This window comes from Hyperoodon ampullatus, assembly GCF_949752795.1.
Source record: "Hyperoodon ampullatus genome assembly, chromosome: 18".
In the NCBI taxonomy this organism is placed as follows: Eukaryota; Metazoa; Chordata; class Mammalia; order Artiodactyla; family Ziphiidae; genus Hyperoodon; species Hyperoodon ampullatus.
Window position 1 is genome coordinate 6,854,384 of NC_136931.1, and position 18,326 is coordinate 6,872,709.

At 45.2% G+C, this 18,326-nt stretch overlaps 1 protein-coding gene across 1 annotated transcript in view; it reads right to left on the bottom strand.

Annotated features, from left to right (window-relative positions):
• The window catches only part of HSD17B2 (hydroxysteroid 17-beta dehydrogenase 2), a gene marked incomplete at its 3' end in the record, with an annotated part of 71,588 nt that overhangs the window by 14,337 nt on the left and 38,925 nt on the right, over positions 1-18,326 (bottom strand). The window contains exons 2-3 of the mRNA XM_079724019.1: positions 12,536-12,748; positions 5,631-5,816 (exon numbers count right to left, since the gene is read on the bottom strand). Of these exons, the coding sequence (XP_079580145.1) occupies positions 5,631-5,816; positions 12,536-12,748 (399 nt within the window). The remainder of the gene's footprint in view (positions 1-5,630; positions 5,817-12,535; positions 12,749-18,326) is intronic.

Sequence of the window (18,326 nt, forward strand, 5' to 3'; positions counted from 1 at the left end):
TAGCCCCTGACAACTATGGGTTAGCCTGTTTTGGACATTTCACATAAATAGGATTGTCCCAAGATATGGCCTTTTGTGTCTGGCTTCTGTCACTTAGCACAATCTTTTCAAGATTCACCCTTCAGAGTATCAGTGCCTCATTCCTTTTTATGGATTGATAATATTCCATTGTATGGATAGACCACATTTTGTTTATTAATTCATCAGTTGATGGGCATTTGGGTTGTTTCCATCTCTGGCTATTATAAATAATGCTATGAATACCTATGTACAAGTGTTTGTTGGAGCACCTGTTTTCTGTTCTCTTGAGTGTACACTTAGGAGTAGAATTGCTGAGTCGTAACTCTGTGTTTAATTTATTGAGGAACTGCCAAGTGTTTTCCACAGAGGCTGCACCATTTTACGTTCCCACCAGCAACTCAGGAGAGTTCCAGTTTCTCCAGACCTTTGCCATCAAGTGCTGTTTTCTGGTTTTTTGATTATAGCCATCCTAGTGGGTGTGAAATATTATCTCATTGAAGTTTTGATTTCCTGCAGTCGTTATTAAGTAGCCCTCCTGGTGTATCAGATGCATCTGAAGTTTGAAAAAATTGTCCAGGGACCAGTAGCAGTCACTTAGGAACTAGTTATAGAAATACAGAATCTTGGGCCCCCCTCAGACCAACTCAGTCAAATTCTGCATTTTAACAAGACCCCCAGCTGATCACTATACACATTAATGTTTGAAGCACTGGTGTAAGAGGCAGCCCTAAACTGCTTATACTTCCTAATCATTGCTTAAATGTACTAGCGTTAGGGTCTGTGTTTTTTTTGCCCTCCCCCACCCCGTCCCCCGTTTCCCTGGTGTGTTCTTGCTTGGTAATCTGGAAAAGTGAGAGGAACACAGAATTTGGAGTTAAATAGACCCAGTTACCAGCACTGACTTCATTGCTTACCAGCTGGATGATCCTGGGCTAGAGTGTGCTTGATCTAAAAAGGAATCAATATCTGCATCCTGTACATGTTAGAACTGAATGACTTCAGGGGTGTAAGCATCTAATTCAACTCAGCATGCAGACGTTCACTCCATCTTGCTCTCCCCTCTCCGCCTTACCCTACGCTAAGCCCTGGCTAGCGCGAGAGTTTTAAGGAAACAAATCTCAGCTTTGGCTTCCTCTCACGTCACTGAGCAGCTGAGACTGGCTGAATGATTTGCCAGATGATTCCCTTAAGGCAGCCAACTCGGCAAGAAAAAAAATCCAGGAATGATCCCATCGTCAACTTCTCCGGACTAAGTAAGACCAGGCTCAAGTTTGGAACTGTGAAATGTGCCGGCTACCTAAAATCTGTAGACTTGTAAGACCCTCTGAGGCCACTTACTTTGGTGTAAAGTAATCTTCATGCATTTTAAATAGCTCGTTGTGATGGGCAACCATTACTGTCTCTCAGTAGAGAGGTCCCTGTTACTAGGGTACTTTCTGTGTACCAGTAACTGTGCTAAACACTCAGAATCCACAGTGCATTTAGATCTACAGTTGAGACCAGAAGTTCTCAACTGGGGCTGATTTTGCATCCCACCCCCACCCCAGTGGACACATGGTAATACCTGAAAGTCAGCACCGGGTGCTACTTGCATCTAATGGGTCAAGAACACAGATGTTGCTAAACATCCTACAATGCATCGGACAGCCCCCCACAGAAAGAATTAGCCTCCCCCAGATATCGATAAAGTTCAGGTTGAGAAATGCTGCCTTAGACTCAGGAGCTGTGTCACCCTGTCACGACAGAAGATGAAATGGACACAGACAAGTGGGGCTACTTGCCCCAGATCACCCAGCTAGTCATACAAGAGCACGATTCAAAGCACAACCGGCTCAAAATCCCTGAGGCCTTAGTCGTTTTATAAGGTTTGCTTTCAGCTGTTCTCATTCAGGCACAGCTTATGACATAACACGGGTATTTACTCTGCAATTTCTTAAGAGGAAAACTGGCCAGAAAAGACTTTTAGACCTCTCAAACATAAAGATTTTTCAAGTGCCCTTCGTACAATCAATCAGAGTCATCTCCCACTTCCTACAATCCTTGGTTAAATATTTATCAAACTTCCTTGCCAGGATTTAGGTTAAAGAGCTATTCTATTTCTGTGGGAGGGATGATAAACATGATTACAGGGGGGTGGAAAATCCTCCCAGAGAAGATGTGGTCAAATGTGGAAGTAGTGACCAGTTGGGCTTATTTGCCCAGGAGCTAGTGTGTGACAGCGGCAGGATGGAACAGTCACAGGTGGCAATGCCAGCAGTTGGCAGGATAAAAAGCCACAGGTGCACACAGAGCCAGCCTCTTCATGGCAGATGGCTTTTGGGTCTCTAACTCTACCACATGCCAGGTGCAAGGCTGATGCTTAAAACCGTGTCATTTCATCTCATCTCACCATGGCCCTAAGAAGAAATGATCATTATTATCCCCATCGGAAAATGCAGAAGCTGCAACTCAGAAGTTCAGGACTTTGTCTTAGGTCACTCCATTGTCAGTGGTAAAGACAGGATCAAAACCTAGGCAGTTTATCCCCACTGAATTTTCCAGCTTCTGGAAGTTACCTGCATTCTTTGGCTCACAGCTCCTTCCTCCATCTTCCAACCTCTCTTTGAGTCTGACCTTCCTGCCTCCCTCTTACAAGGATTCTTGTAACCGAATCAGACCCACCTAGATAATCTAGGATCATCTCTGCCTTTCAGATCCTTAACTCAATCATACCCTTTTGCCAAGTAAAGTCACATATTCCAGGTTCCGGGTTTTAGGCCATGCATGTATTTGAGAAACCACTATTCTACCAGACCAGTTGCCTACTCACAGTATCCTGAGACACTTGCTTTGGGGTTATTTACTACGCACAGTGGATAACTTGAAAAGAGTCATCAGTTCCATCTCAGCTCCTCCTGGCTGATGCAAACTTCCATGATAATCTACACCATTGAAATTCTTGTCATGCAGAGGGTGGCCAAGGTGCCAGACTCAAGACAACCTGATGGGTCAGGGCAACCGTGAACTCCTTTTGGAGAACACTTACTGGCTGTCTCTCTCTCTCTCCATACCTCCATCTTCAAAATTAGAAAAAGACCAGGGTGAAGTCCCAACTAAGTGCATTTTCCAAAATTACTATTACATTAGCTTTGCCAAGAGACACATCATCAAGCTGGCATCACATTGGATGTTAATTTTGTGGATTGGTGGTTGGTTATATAGTGTCTTTTACACATGCCATGACTTTTCTGATTCTTGTGTTACAGTCTAGCTTCTTATCCCCTTGCTCAAAAATCTTTTCCATTGTTTTGCAAAACGCTCATCAGCAAAGTGCTAGGGATTCTGCTGAACTCCTCTGCCCCTCATCAATGAGGGAAACTATAAGCATGATTTCAGATCTTTGGCTCCTGTCCTCTTACAAACACCTGCCCTGTCAAGTACATACGCTTCCTTTCTGTTCTGCTTTCATGCTATTGTTTTAACAACTTTATAAAATTCCCTGGGTGGCTTCTGAGTCCTGCAAATGAACCTATTTCTAGAGTTTCCTTGAAATGTAAGGATTCAAAGCTGGATGTGATGAAGGAAGACTCCATACATCTTGGTGACTGACTGGGTGGGAGAAAAGGAGAGAAAGGCACAGGGAGAAACAAATCCAAGAAGGCTCAAAGCTCTGAAACCTAAAAGACTAAGAGATGAACAGAAAGAAGTCAAGAAAGGAAGCTCTGAATGGCTGATAGAAAGTTTAGCTTCAGACATGTTGACTTGGTGACGATGGTAAGATACTGGAACGGAACTAGTAAGGCTGGGTATAAAAGATTTTGCATGTCCAGGGGTGAAAATAAGAGTGAGATGTGTGATTTATTTTAACGCTCAAATATCTTCCTCCAGTGGAAATACGTGACAAGTCCATTCAAAGTCTTGGCTTAGAAAAAGTTTTAGAGGTCAAGTTGAAGGTGTATGAATGGGCATGCTCTGTAGCGTAAATTCATCACTCACCCATTCATTCATCTGCACACTTGCATTTTTTCATTTATTAATTGAGCTTCTACTTCATGCCAGACACTGGGCCTATAGCAGGTAGTGTGCATATTAGTGATACATAAGTAAAATCTTATGAACGAATCTTATGCTCAAAGTTGAGAACCAAGAGAGGAAGAGAAAAATCTTCCTTGTCACTGTGTCAAGTAGAAGGCAATGATAAGTCATTTCAGTAAATATTTGTTGAATGAGTGAGGCAAAGGAGCATGTGAGACTTTTCCAGATGTACCAGATTGTACCAGGGGACTGAGAAAAGTGAGGTTTCCACAGAGATCAAAAATGTAAAGGCTAAGTTCAGAAGAAAGTTAAGGGTGAAATATTGCAAATGTATTTTCTCAGGATTTGTTTGCTTTAGCAAGATAGCAAAAAAATTGGAAATATTTTGGGGTTCTCATAAAATTTGAAATACAGTACTTATTGCTCTTAACCATCTTAGATGTCTCTCTCTCCATCCTTTCTCCTCCTCCCTCCCTCTTTTCCTTTCCTTCCCTTTCCTTCCCTTCCTTCCTCCTTCCCTCCCTCCCTTCCTCCCTCCCTTCCTTCCTTCCTTCTTTCCTTCCTTCCTTCCTCAGGCCAACCAGCAACACTAGTGACACACTCACATAGCTAGTAAGTTAGAAGAAGTTGCTAAGTTAGAACCAGGGAAGAAAATATGAGGGACAACAATGATTGTCTAGAAAATACACAAAAATGTCTCCCTTAAAAAAAAAAAAAACAAAGAAACCAAAACCAACCAACCAAATAGTTGGATCCTTTATGTAAAAAAAAAAAAAAATCTCACTCAGAACTAACTGATCCAACAGTGAAGAGTGGTATTCCTCAATGTGAAGGCAGGATCCTAGAGTCCAGAGCCCACCCTCTTGGCTTCCCTCTCACCCATGCAGTGGCCCAAAAGACAACCCCATGGACACCACTCAAAGCTGAGTAAGGCTCTGAGGAACCCCAGTTTGGAAATATCTGTTCTAGAAGAAAGAATGAGACATCACATGCATGGGCATTTTTTATGGAAGGGAGATCTTAAACGCTTGACTTGTTGACTATCTGTTCTTTGAAATGGAGAGAGATGAGTTATCAAATGTCACACCCTGCCCCAACTGCCTTGAGATTGCAGAACTATGGGAATTGTCTTATGGAAAATCCTAGCAGGCAGCCAACTGAGACACAGGGCTCTGACAGTGCCAACAGAGTGAAGACATTTGCTATTCATCTCACAGGGAACAACAGAGTGTGAAGAATTCAGGGAGGGTTGAAAACAGGTTCCCTGTCATGATGACATTAAGCGTATGCAGGGTTTCCTTTCCAAATCTAGGAAGCTTGTGCATTAGCGGTCACACTGTGAAGAAGTGTGAGAGCCCTAAATCCCCAGTAATGAATAGATGAGTTAGAAGGTAGGTAAGGTCAGTACATGAAAGGATTTGAAAGGAAAGAAAGGTTTTAATTGTACTCAGATCAACGGTAAACACACGATTTGACTATTCTTCACCCAGCCCTGCATGAGAGTGCCCTGCTTTCTCGTTCAGCCCACAGGGAGCGTTGAGAGTCACATCTTGCATGACCGGCACCCACGACCTTGTGGGGAAAGGCCAACTCACCTGCCATGCTGCTGATGTTCACCAGCCTCCCCTTGGATTTCCTAAGAAGAGGTAAAAATGCCTTTGTGACTTCCACAGCCCCGAAGAAGTTCACGGCCATGCATCGTTTGTATTCGGTCATGGGAATGAGCTCCCCGTCAGCTGGGAGGCCAAGGATCCCAGCATTGTTGACCACCGCCCACAGTCCTGAGGACAGAAGGGAACAACTCTGAGGTTAGGCAAGATGGGAGAGTGGGAAGATTTTCAACCCTTCAAGCTCTGAAGTCAAAAGGGCCCCTTTGAGACTTAGGATCTAGGCAGATCACTTCAACTCTCGAAACTTAGTCTCCCTGATTATTTGTGAAATATTAAGCAATGGTTTTTTGGAGGAATATTCTTTTGCCTCAAAGCCCTTTCCTACATCCGGGCAGCTAGATATTTGTTATACCTGTGGAGGAATGACACAGCAAGGAGGAGATTTAATCAAAGTCTATGTAATGTTTCTCCCTCAAAGGAGTGTGTGGAGACAGAATGATATCTTTTGGACTTGCAGATATAAGACGATATATCTTATATGCAATGCAATGATATAAGATCCTGTCTTCCCTTTTCCTTCGACTAGAAAAGATTCCTTAGTCCAGGAAAACTAGAGCAGAAGTGCCAAGAGCTAAAAAGATTGCAAAGTCCCTGAGCTCTAGGCCCTTCCCCAGCCAGCCTGATCCCCTTGACTGACCAGGATCACCAAGAGGGCTTGTTCACACACAGGTCGCCAGGCCCCACCTCCAGAGGATCTGATTTGGGGTGTCTGGGGTAGGGCCTGAGAATCTGCATCTCTAACAAGTTCCCAGGTGATGCTGATGCTGCAGGCCTGGACCACACTTGGAGAACTGCTGTCCACAACTAGTGATTTTTCATCTTTGACTTCACATTAAAATCACCTGGGGAGCTTTTAAAACCCCAATGCCCAGGCCACACCCGAGCCAATTAGATCAGAAATTGTGGGGTGGTGAAGAAAGGGGACCTTGGCATTAGTAGTTTTATAAAGTCCCTACCTAGGTGATTCCAATGTACAACCAAGCTTTGGAATCATTGCCCTAAACGGTAGCAGACAGGTAATACAAAAACTCCAGATGTTTTGGGGGAGGGGGATCTGGAGCAGAAGTGAGTGACCTGGGTCCTCTTTAATTTCTGGGCTTTTCAAATTTATTTATTTATTTATTTTTGGCTGCGTTGGGTCTTCATTGCTGCGCACGGGCTTTCTCTAGTTGCGGCGAGCGGGGGCTACTCTTCGTTGTGGTGCGTGGGCTTCTCATTGCGGTGGCTTCTCTTGTTGTGCAGCACGGGCTCTAGGTGCGCGGGCTTCAGTAGTTGCGGCGCACGGGCTTAGTTGCTCCGCAGCATGTGGGATGTTCCCGGATTGGGGCTTGAACCCGCGTCCCCTGCATTGGCAGGCGAATTCTTAACCACCGTGCCACCAGGGAAGTCCCTGGGTCCTCTTTACAGAGGAGCAACATCCGGGGTATGTTCAGCTAGATAGACCTGAAGCAGATTCTCTGAGTTCCCTGAGCCTCGGCATGGTTTAGACCAGCTGTTTCTCAAGGTGTGGTCCAGAACCAGCTGCATCAGCATCAATTGGGAACTTGTTAGAAATGCAAATTCTGGAGCCCCACCTCAGACCAGCTGGATCAGAAACTGATGATCAGAAATTGTTGTTGAAGCTCAGCACTGTGACATAACATGCCCTCGAGGCAACCCTGATGCACACCCAAGTGTGAGAACCAGTGGGATATGCAGAGGAGCAGAATGAGCCTCGGTGCTATAGCAAAAGCACAGAAATGGCAGGAGGCACCAACCCTAACAGTGCCTTTCTGATGGCTTCCAAGAGGTAGGTAGCAGCCAACCTGCATGAGGACTGGACAGAGCACTGGACATCTCAGCAGAGTCCAGCATGAGGCACTGACCGTCGAAGTTGAAATGTCCCATCCCCAGGAATTTAAGATGCCACCCTGGGGAAATGGGATAAAGCTCAAAATGACTGAAACGGTTTTCGCCACGTGGCAGAAAGACGGCTCAAAATAGAAATTACGCTGACTTATAGAAAATAAAATTACATTTCTTGCACACCTGAGTTGGTGGTCTGACACTTACATGCAATAATGATTGGGAGCATTAAGTGAGATGATGCCTGGCACGTAGTAAGAGCTCAACAGCTATTACAAGGATGGTGATGGGAGGAGAGGATGCCTCGACTCCCACCTCCAAATGATGGTTTTAATTCACTCAGCCTGATGAACACCTTTGACCAGTCCACATGCAGGTGGCAGCTTGAGAATGCCCTAAAACAGGGGCCAGGGCTTCCCTGGTGGCACAGTGGTTGAGAGTCTGCCTGCTGATGCAGGGGGCACGGGTTTGTGCCCCGGTCCGGGAGGATCCCACATGCCGCGGAGCGGCTGGGCCCGTGAGCCATGGCCGCTGAGCCTGCGCGTCTGGAGCCTGTGCTCCGCAACGGGAGAGGCCACAACAGTGAGAGGCCCGCGTACCACAAAAAACAAAAAAACAAAACAGGGGCCAGCAAACATTTTCTATAAAAGGGTGGATAGGAAATATTTTAGCACTGCACGTCCCACTCACTCAGCTCTGCCATTGCAGACAATCTGTAAATGAATGGGAGTGGCTGTCTTCCAATAAAACATTATGGACATTGACATTCGTATTCCATATCATTTTCATGTGTCAAAAAAATCTTATGATTTCTTTTCTTTTTTTTTTTTTTTTTTTTGCGGTACACGGGCCTCTCACTGTCGTGGCCCCTTCTGTTGCGGAGCACAGGCTCTGGACGCGCAGGCTCAGCGGCCATGGCTCACGGGCCTAGCCGCTCCGCGGCATGTGGGATCTTCCCGGACCGGGGCATGAACCTGTGTCCCCCGCATCGGCAGGCGGACTCTCAACCACTGCGCCACCAGAGAAGCCCCTGATTTCTTTTAACCATTTAAAAATGTAAAAACCATCCTGAGCTCACAGGCTACACAAAAACAGGTGGCAGATCTATAGAAAATTCTTTAAATGACAAAGTTAAAGAGATAGAGAACAGGTTAAGGATGAGAATAGGGCTCTAAAAAGGTAGCATGAAAAAGCCTGGTGGTGATGGAACAGTTCTGTATCTTGAGTGAGGTGATTTTTGCGCAAAGCTACGCGTTATAGAATTGCACACACACATACACAATTGCATGTATAGCTGGTGAAATCTGAATAAACTCTGGGGATATACCAATGCCAATTTCCTGGTTTTGATATTGTACTATAGTTATGCAAGATGTTAATACTGGGGGAGGCTTGTGTCTACTATTATTTCAAAATAAAACGTTAAAAAAAGAAAAAACAGGCAGGGCCACAGCTTGCCAACTCCTGCCATAAAACTCTAAGCTGGCCAATAAGCCCATGATACCTGTAGGACTTAATAATAGTTTTTAAATAATATTAATTAATAATTAACAATATGTTCATAATAATTTTAAAATATGTGTGTAGGAACACAGCACAGTTGCTGGCCCTCTTGGAGGAGCTGAGGTTTTCTGGTTTATCCATGTGGCCCGGAGGGTTCGTTCGCAAACATCCTTCTTAGTGATTTTTAATGAGCCTATTTTACTGTTCCACTTTTGTTTTGACTTGGGAGGCTGAAGTTGAGAGAGACCTCGAGGAGAGCAGGTAATTCTGTATTGGTATCGTATTGGGGTATTGGTAACTCTGCCTCAAAGGAGGATTGCTCTCCAGAAGGCTGGCCCCAAAATAGCATGGGCTCATACCTTGAAAACTGTACTCGCTGGACCCCTTCATCCCAGGACACTGGGACGGTATTAGCGTATCAAGAACCAGTACTTTGGGACTTCCATGGGGGTGCAGTGGTTAAGACTCTGCACTCCCAAAGGGAGGGGATATGGGAACATATGTATACATATAACTGATTAAATTTGTGATAAAGCAAAAAATAAAAAAAAAAATAAAAAAAAAAAAAAAAAAAAAAAAAAAAAAAAAAAAAAAAAAAAAAGACTCTGCACTCCCCATGCCAGGGGCATGGGTTCAACCCCTGGTTGGGGAACTAAGATCCTGCATGATGCACAGCGTGGCCTAAAAAAAAAAAAAAAAAGAACCACTACTTTATCATTCATTATGGTCAATACTGTCCCTCTGGGCCTCACCAGATGGGTCTGTATTGAATATCTCCTAACAAGATACCATCAAGTCAATAATAAGAGGGATAGTGAAAGGCAAAGCCAGGAAAACTACCTTTCTAGAAAACAACCACATACTGCTAAACTTGCTGAAAATTAATTTCTAATTACCAACCATCTATTTTTCTCTCCTCCTCTCATTTCTCAGATGTTTATTGAGCACTTACTATATGCCAGGGGCTGTGCTTAATGTTGAATGAATGGAAAATAGGAGTTCTTACTGACTGCTTGCCTCACGTCAGGGACTCTTGTAAGTTCTCCGTATATAATAACTACCCCTTCAACTACCAAATGAAGCAGATAATATTACTCTCTTTTTGCTGGGAAGGTCAGCTGTAAAGAGGATGTAAGCAGGAAGTGCTTGAGGCCTCCACGGAAAACCCCCAAGTGAAGGCAAAACAGGAGAAAGCAGAACTAAGAAACAGAGACTGGGTGCTGATGACGTTGTTTAAGTGCCTGGATCCAGACATGCCTGAAATCAATGGGCCTTTTTAGTTATATAAGCAAAATACATTCCCTTTATGCTTTAGCAGTTTTGAATTGGGTCGTGTCACTTGCGTCTGAAAGAATCCTGTTGGAGACATGGTTCTGGTTCTCAAGGAACCTTGTGGTGAGGAGTGAGAGATGGACAGATTTGTATAATTGGTAATACCAGTGTGGGCAACGGATATCAGGTGAAGGTCCAGAACAGGAAGTGAATGATGTTACCTGGATTACCAGGAGGGTCATGCAAGAGATGTTTGAGCTAGATCTCCTTTGAGGGTAGAGTCTGCAGCTGGACAAAAGCAAAAGTCTAGAGGAATGGAGTGAGGCAAGAGGGAAATTTGGGTAAGAGGAAGCTGGACGTGCAAAGATGTAAACTAGTACATTCTATTCTGGAAACCATTCCAGAATTTACTGAGTGGACCAGCAGGTATTGCAGATTAAGGGTTTGGCAAGGGCCATTTTCCTGAAAGGCCTTCGAATTCCTGTTAAGGTGTTTGGTGGTGGATGGAGAACCACAGAACCATTCAATGAGGCAAAGCATAAGCCTTGCTCATGGGAGGAATGCAAGACATGGAGGCTCAAGGTTTTCAGGAAATGGATGACACTGTAAGATGTGCACATTGTAAAGACCACTCTCCATTTGGAAAGGAAAGGGGAAGGAAAGCCTGGTTGCAAGGAGGCCATTGTGGGAGCTCAGGCGGGAGATGAGGGCCCCAGTTAAGCCACAGCTGCCTGGGGATGATAGGAAGGGGTGGGATGATAAAGATCTAGGACGTAGAATTGACAGGACTCCGGACCAATAGGATGCAGAAATCGAGGGTAAGCGGCGGGTCTAAGTGACCCCCCCAGGTTGCTGACTTGAATGACAGATTAGGTGGCAGTGCTGGCGTTTGAGCCAGTGTCTGAGTCGTCCGATGCAGGAGGGTAAACTGATTTGCAGACCGGCAGCAGAGAAAAAAGATAATGAGGTCAGTTTTTGACAAATTGAGATGGGATGTCTGCTAACCAATTTTATATGCATATAGGTCCTGACGTTTAGAAGAGAGCTAGGTTGGTAACACACATTCAGAAGTTATCGTATTAAATCGCAGTGTTTCTCAACTCTGGCAGAATATTAGCATCACCTGGGGAGCTTTCAAATGTATTGATACCTGAGACCCCCAAGTGGGATCTTCTTTACAGTGGACATTCTCAGCAAAAGGAGAGCAACAGTACTGGCCTCATTGTGGAAGTATTAGCTGAGTTACTGCCTGTAGATACTGATTTAATCTGTTGGGGGAAGGTCCCAGGTTGGGTGGGTATCACGGGTGTGTGACCTGTGTTTCAGAAAGGTCTCATGCTTGGTTTAATTTTCTGCTGGCACCACCTAAACATCTTAAACATTTTGTAAACAAGGGGCGCCACATAATTTGCATTTTGCCCTGGGCCCGCCCCCACAAGTTACACAGCCCATCCTGGGCCCCAGCACAGGTATTTTAAAACACTTCCCGGGTGAGAATTCCTGGTATAGGGAGAGAACAGTACAGCCCGGGAAACATGGAGTGGGAAGCTTGGGGATGGAGCCCTCAGTAACACTCACATTTAGGGGAATGGGGGGAGGGGCGGAGGAAGAGGTTCATACAGGAGAAGCAGAAAGAATGATCGGAGAACTAGGAGGGCAAGAGGGGGCTGGAGACCCCAAAGCCCAAGCAGGGGAGGATAATCAACACACTGAAACACAGCAGAGAAATTAAGAGCTTGGTGTTTAGGATAATACTGATTCGCTTGGCCAGACCACTTAGGGAGGCATGGGGAGAAGTGAAAACAGGGTGGCAGGGTTCCAAGGAGCTTGGTTGTAAAGGAAGAGGAAGAGAAAGGCAGTGGCTAAGGGAAGGCAGTGATCATGAAGCTATTTTCTTAAGTCTAGTACAAGTTAATATCGGTGAGAGGAAAGAAATGAGGAGGGGCAGTAGTTAATGGGAGAGTGACCAAGCAGATGCTGGAGGGAATGGGACGGAGACTTCTGTAAGTTCTGAGGACGGACCACACCTGACTCATTCCTAATGTCTTCGTGTCTGCAAAAGGTGCCAGCGTGTGGCAGGTGCTCAGTACAGGGTTCTCCAGGTGCCAGAACAGACTAGAGGACAATGGTAATTAGAGGCTGGAACCAGTGTTGGGCGTTTGCAAGGAGGGTGGAGGGCACTCGAGGGCGCAGGTGGCTGAAGGCAGTACCTCTGTTCTGCACCTTTTCCTTCACTTTGCTGTGGGCATCTTTTATCTGTTGCGGGTCGGTGATGTCCAGCTGGAGCACGGAGAGACGCTTGGAGCAGGTTCTGCGTAATTCCTCTGCTCCAGATCCCTTTTCATCCAGAACTCCAGCAAATACTGTGAAGCCCAACTCGTCCAGATACTTGGACAAAGCATGGCCAATCCCAGAATCGCCACCTGCAAGGGGTCAAGGCAATACAAAGTGGGCTCAAACCTCAATGGCAGGAAAAATCATTGAACAAAAAAATCACTGCATGCTACTTATGATGGTCCATGTTCCCTGGAGAGAGTAGGTCTTGAGGAAGTTTGATTTTTTTTTTTTTTTTTTTTTGCTAAGTGAGAAAATGGTCAGAGAAGCCACAAGAGACAAATTTCTCTGTATGAGAAAGAAAGGGAGGTGAGGTAGAATTTGAGGTGGGGGCATAAGTGGGAGGAGAAATGCTGATGAGGGGGAGGGGTCCAGGAGTGGCTGGTGGCCAAAGAACGTAGGAGGGAAAACTAAGACATCTAATGGAAGCTTTTTTATTAATCTCCTCATGTAGTATTTTATGTAATAACCACCATCACTGCATAAAATCTTCAGTAAAACATTCATTACAAACTAATACTTTGGAGTTGGTTTCTTCATTTTAAAGATGTAGCAAAGTGTCGCGTCCTGCTTCATAGTGGACCCAGGACAATAGCAGAGGCTGCCCACAGGGACCAGTTCCTTCTGGATTATGAAAGATGAAGGCTCCTAGCCACCTGCCCTTCTCACCTCTTCAGAACTTTTTCCCTAGCCATGGCCTTCTCCCAAACCACTGAATAGACATCAAACCTGCAACAGAAACCACATAGAGATCCCTAAGTGCACTGCTTTGTGAAACCAGAGGATAAGATCATATGTAAAATACATGTCAAGCCTACCAGAATTTGAGATGGGAGTTTACCCAACCCACTCTGGAGGATATTACGGACCCTAGAGAAATTGTTTCACACCCACAAGTACAAACGTGGATACCTGAAATTCCGAAGATGAAGACAACATGGACATAAAATCACCCTTTGAGCCATACCAGAATAAACGTGTAACGATTAATATGGTTTCTACAGCTCTAAAGACGAGAGATCATCTTCACATTTGGCTGTGTCAGGCAGTCTTCCCTGTAAACCTTGAGGGAATCTGTCTTGTCAGCAGTTGGGGGCTACAGTCAGGCATCCCCCTAAGAATCAGAAAATTCAGGAAATCAGCATGCTGACAGTCAACTCAAGGATCAGTATGTCAGTGATCGGAAAAGATGTCTGACTTCGAAGCTAACAAGACCTGCCTGGAATCTGACCAGAAGTGTTACTGTCTCCAAAGAGAAGATAATCACCATCAAACGGCAAAAGGACAGAGAAACAGGCATTCACAGATATTGCTGATAAATGTGAAGGGGTGAAATCAATGACCATTTTAGATACTGAGACCCAAAAAGTCTCAGTATCTATCCTAGAGGAAAAAGTCACATATATGCAGAGACAAAGGATGTTCTTTACAGGACTGTATATAATAGCAAAAGAAGGAATTAACCTTAACATCCATGAATTGGAGAATGGTTGCATAAATTATGGTACATATGATGGAATACGACACAGTGATTTTAAAAGATAAGGTAGAACTATATAAGCTGGAATAGATACTGCTCCAAGATACTTTGTTAAGTGAAATAAAATGTTATAGTACAGCAATTATTATACAGAGTCCAATTTATGACCCAAAACAGGGGTGGAGGAAACTAATTCTCTACCTACCCATGCATGCAAATATAAAAGGAAGGATTTGGAAGGAGAGACACCAAGATGGTAATAGTAGTTGCCTCTAGGAGGAGAGGCAGAATGGACGGAGCTTTGTTTTACAATGTTTTCCATTTTTGCTGCAAGAGAGTACTGATTTTTCTTGTGTAATTTCTCTTCTTTTAAAGGTCATGCCAATTAGAATGAAGATGGGCCCTATAAGTATAGGAAAAGGTATTACCAAGAGGCCATTGTAGGTGGCGTCTGCAAACACTGCCCACGAGAATGCAGCCTTAGGAAGAGGTGCGGGCACTTCTGCCCCTCAGACAGAAGATGTGGGCACTTCTGCCCCTCCTAACACAAGATGAAGGCGTCTGGTTACCATAGTTGATTGCACTTTACTTTGTTTCTTGTATGTCCACATCTACCTGCGTGTGCATGGTTTCCTGCCTGGTCCTGGTCAGAGGAGGAGACCGTACCAATTGAGGCAGACCTAAGCGTCTGGGCCACGTGACAGATCTCTGCTGTGCTGTAAATGAGCACATTAGAATTCTGGTTTTAAAATATAATACTACATGCATATAACAATTTTGCGAGCCCTGCAAATGTAGCTTTGCCCTGTAGAAATGGACCTGCCGTTGGACAAATCCAGCTTCAGGGTCTGCGTGGAAAGATTGTGAAGGAGTGTGTGTCTTGCACCAAAGCTTCTTATTTATGATATGTAAGTAGAATAGAGCAAATGTTGGTTGAATCTTTGTTATTTTTAGTACCATTTCTCTAATAAAGCTAAGTATTTTCGAGGAAAAAAAAAAAAAAGATCTGAGGCCAGATCTTTGACAGGGGCAAGTTCACCATGTGATGGGTGCAATGCATGTGGCCTCTCCCTGGAAACCACCAAATGTCACCGGTGGTTAAATCTGTCTTGTAAAATTATTTTCCCCGTGTCTCCAGTAGAGATGATCATTCCCATTTTACAGATGGGGAAAGTGAAAATGAGAGAGGCCAAGGTCACAGAGATAGAAGGGATGGACCTGAATCCCAGTGCATGACTCTTCGTCATCCTGGACCACCTTCTCCTTTATCTGTGAAAGCAGAGAAGGAAGGTCTGGGGAAGCCAGCCTCTGAATGAGCCTCCTGTGGCCCAGCAAGGAAGGATATGAATTAACCTGGAAATAACTAACTCAGAACCGGACTGGAGTGAAGCGTAAACCTGGAGCCAGGGGATACACACTCTGCTGGGTGAGAGCAGGTGTTCACAGAAGGCCCCTCCCATTTGCGACACACCACACCCTGTGCTTCTGCCTCCTGGGTGGTGTGGCTGGGCCTATTGGGGCCATGGGTTTTAAAGCTCCCAGTTCCCCTGAAAGGTTTGTGTCATATCAGGATGCCAGCATGTTGCCTCTGCACAGAGAGAATCCTCCTGTGGTGCAGAGATGCAGGCTGTGGCCTTCAGCTCCAAGCAGCAAATAAACTCAGCCAGGGTGCCTACCAAGGAAGGTGAGAAAGGGTCATCTATCAGTGGCGGAGTGGATAAACAAAACGTGGTCTAGCCATACAATGGAATATTATTCAGCAATAGAAGGGAATGGAGTTTTGATACACCCTACAACAAGGATGAATCTTGAAAACATTATGCTAAGTTAAAGAAGGAAGAGACACTTTGATCCTGACCCCATTTTCTCTGAGTAGAGAATGATCCAAAGACAGTTTCGAAGGTAATGCCTTAGACCAGCTTAGGCAGCTTCGTGAATCCAGGATCTAACTCTCTTCGGAAAATTCCTAGGAAGAGCCTGGCCTACGGGAGATGCTAGCCACAAAATGAGAGAGGACATATTGAACTTTACCGAGCCCTGTGGTCCTGGAAAACAGCAAAAGTTAAAAAACACTTCCAGGGCTTCCCTGGTGGCGCAGTGGTTGAGAGTCCGCCTGCCGATGCAGGGGACACGGGTTCGTGCCCCGGTCTGGGAAGATCCCACATGCCACGGAGCGGCTGGGCCCGTGAGCCATGGCCGCTGAGCCTGCGCGTCCGGAGCCTGTGCTCCGCAACGGGAGAGGCCACAACAGTGAGAGGCCCGCGTACCGCAAACAACAACAACAACAAAAAAACCACTTCCACTCTTTGTGTTCTGGGAAATAGTTTCCTGCAAAGGAGTCACCTTCTCCATGTGAATTAGAGAGAATTGAGGGATGCCCTCCTTGTTTACCAATGACAAGGCCAGACCCAGGCCCTCAAAATTCCAACCCTTTGCTTCATAAATGACAAGATAAACTGTTTGTCCCCAGTGAGTCACTGGAACAAAATGCTTATTAACCAAACTTTGGTATAGATTCTTTCCTTCCCCCAAGTCCTGGCCCACGGTCAGCCTGAGGCAGCAGATAGCTCCTCCTGAGAACAGGCTGGCCTCAGAGAAGATGGTCCCTCCTCTGCCGTCTGGTCACTCCTGGCCTATCCCCATTCCCCTCACCTGGTTCTTTTCAGACATGTTCACCCCCACCACCACCATGAAAGCAAAACTCTTTTTTGTCTAACCCTTGAGATACTTGCAGACCTGTGGTCAAAGTGTTCCCTTCACTGCAACAGTCCTGCCCCTGGCCCCATAGTAATCAATCCTGTAGAATAAAGTCTTTCCATACAAAATCTGGATTTGTTTTTTTTATTTGACATTGAATTAAGAAAGCCAAAGTTCACGGAAGGCCATGCGTTTGTCCTTACCAGTGAGAAAAGGTAGCATAGAGGCCTGGTTTTGAGCCTGGCCCCACCATCCCTACCTGTGCAACCTGGTCAGGTTATTTAACCTCTCTGTGCCTCAGCTTCCTCATCTGTAAAATAGGCTTGATAATGGTGCCTACACCAGTTGATATTTGTGATGTGCTTAACAATGCCTGTAATTACTATAAAAGATCTTTTTTTTTAAAAATAATACTAGGCACATGACATCCTTCTTGATTTACAGGCCTTTACATTCATGATATTGGTAGATGGGGAGTTTGCCTCTACTGACAGTCAGCTAAACATCTTGGTTAAGACTCAGACTGCTTGATTCTGCCTCTCCCATGTCTGAGCTTTGGGAAATGTTACATATAGTCATGTGGATCCTCCACTTCCTCATCTGGAAAGTGGGATTATACCAGTACCTCCCTCCTAGACTGACCTTGGAAGTCAACAAGACAGAGGATGTTCTGCACAAGGCCCAGCCTGTCATATGTGACTTGTTATCAGTAGCATGGCTCTAACCCAGACATCATTTCTGATCTCCTGTTAGAGATCAAGCTATGCTAGCCCTGGTGTCTTAGGGCTGTGCAGGGTTAAGAGGGCCTTGGGAAAGTATGTGGCTGGGGAGCCGCTCCCTGTCTAGATAGAGTAGCCCTTATGCACTCCAGAAACACAAAGACAAGGTGGGGGCCTTTGTGAAAAGGCAAAGTGTTTCATAAGTTACCCAATAGTAACCTCTGAAAAGTATCATACCTAGTATGACTCTAATGCCAGCCTCACACATATTAACTCCAACCACCCTGGGAGATAAGTCATTTTACTATCATCGCTTTACAGAGGAGGAAACTGAAACACAGAAGGGTTAAGTCATTCAGCTGCACATGGCAGAGGTAGGTTGGAACCCAGGCAGGGCTTGGCATATAAACATCTGGAGTGTAAAATACTCAAAGCTTCCAGAGCACAAGGCTTAGCATATAGTAGGTGATCAAAAAAAAGCATGAGTTGGCTAAATTGGCACTTAAGAGGGCATTGGCTTTGGGACTTCCCTGGTGGTCCAGTGGGTAAGACTCTGCGCTCCCAATGTAGGGGGCCCGGGTTCGATCCCTGGTGAGGGAACTAGATCCCACACGCATGCCACAACTAAGAGTCCACATGCTGCAGTTAAGAAGCCTGCGTGCCACAACTATAGATCCCGCGTGCCACAACAAAGATCCTGTGTGCTGCAACTAAGACCCGGTGCAGCCAAAATAAATAAATAAATAAATAAATGTTTTTAAAAAAAAAAAA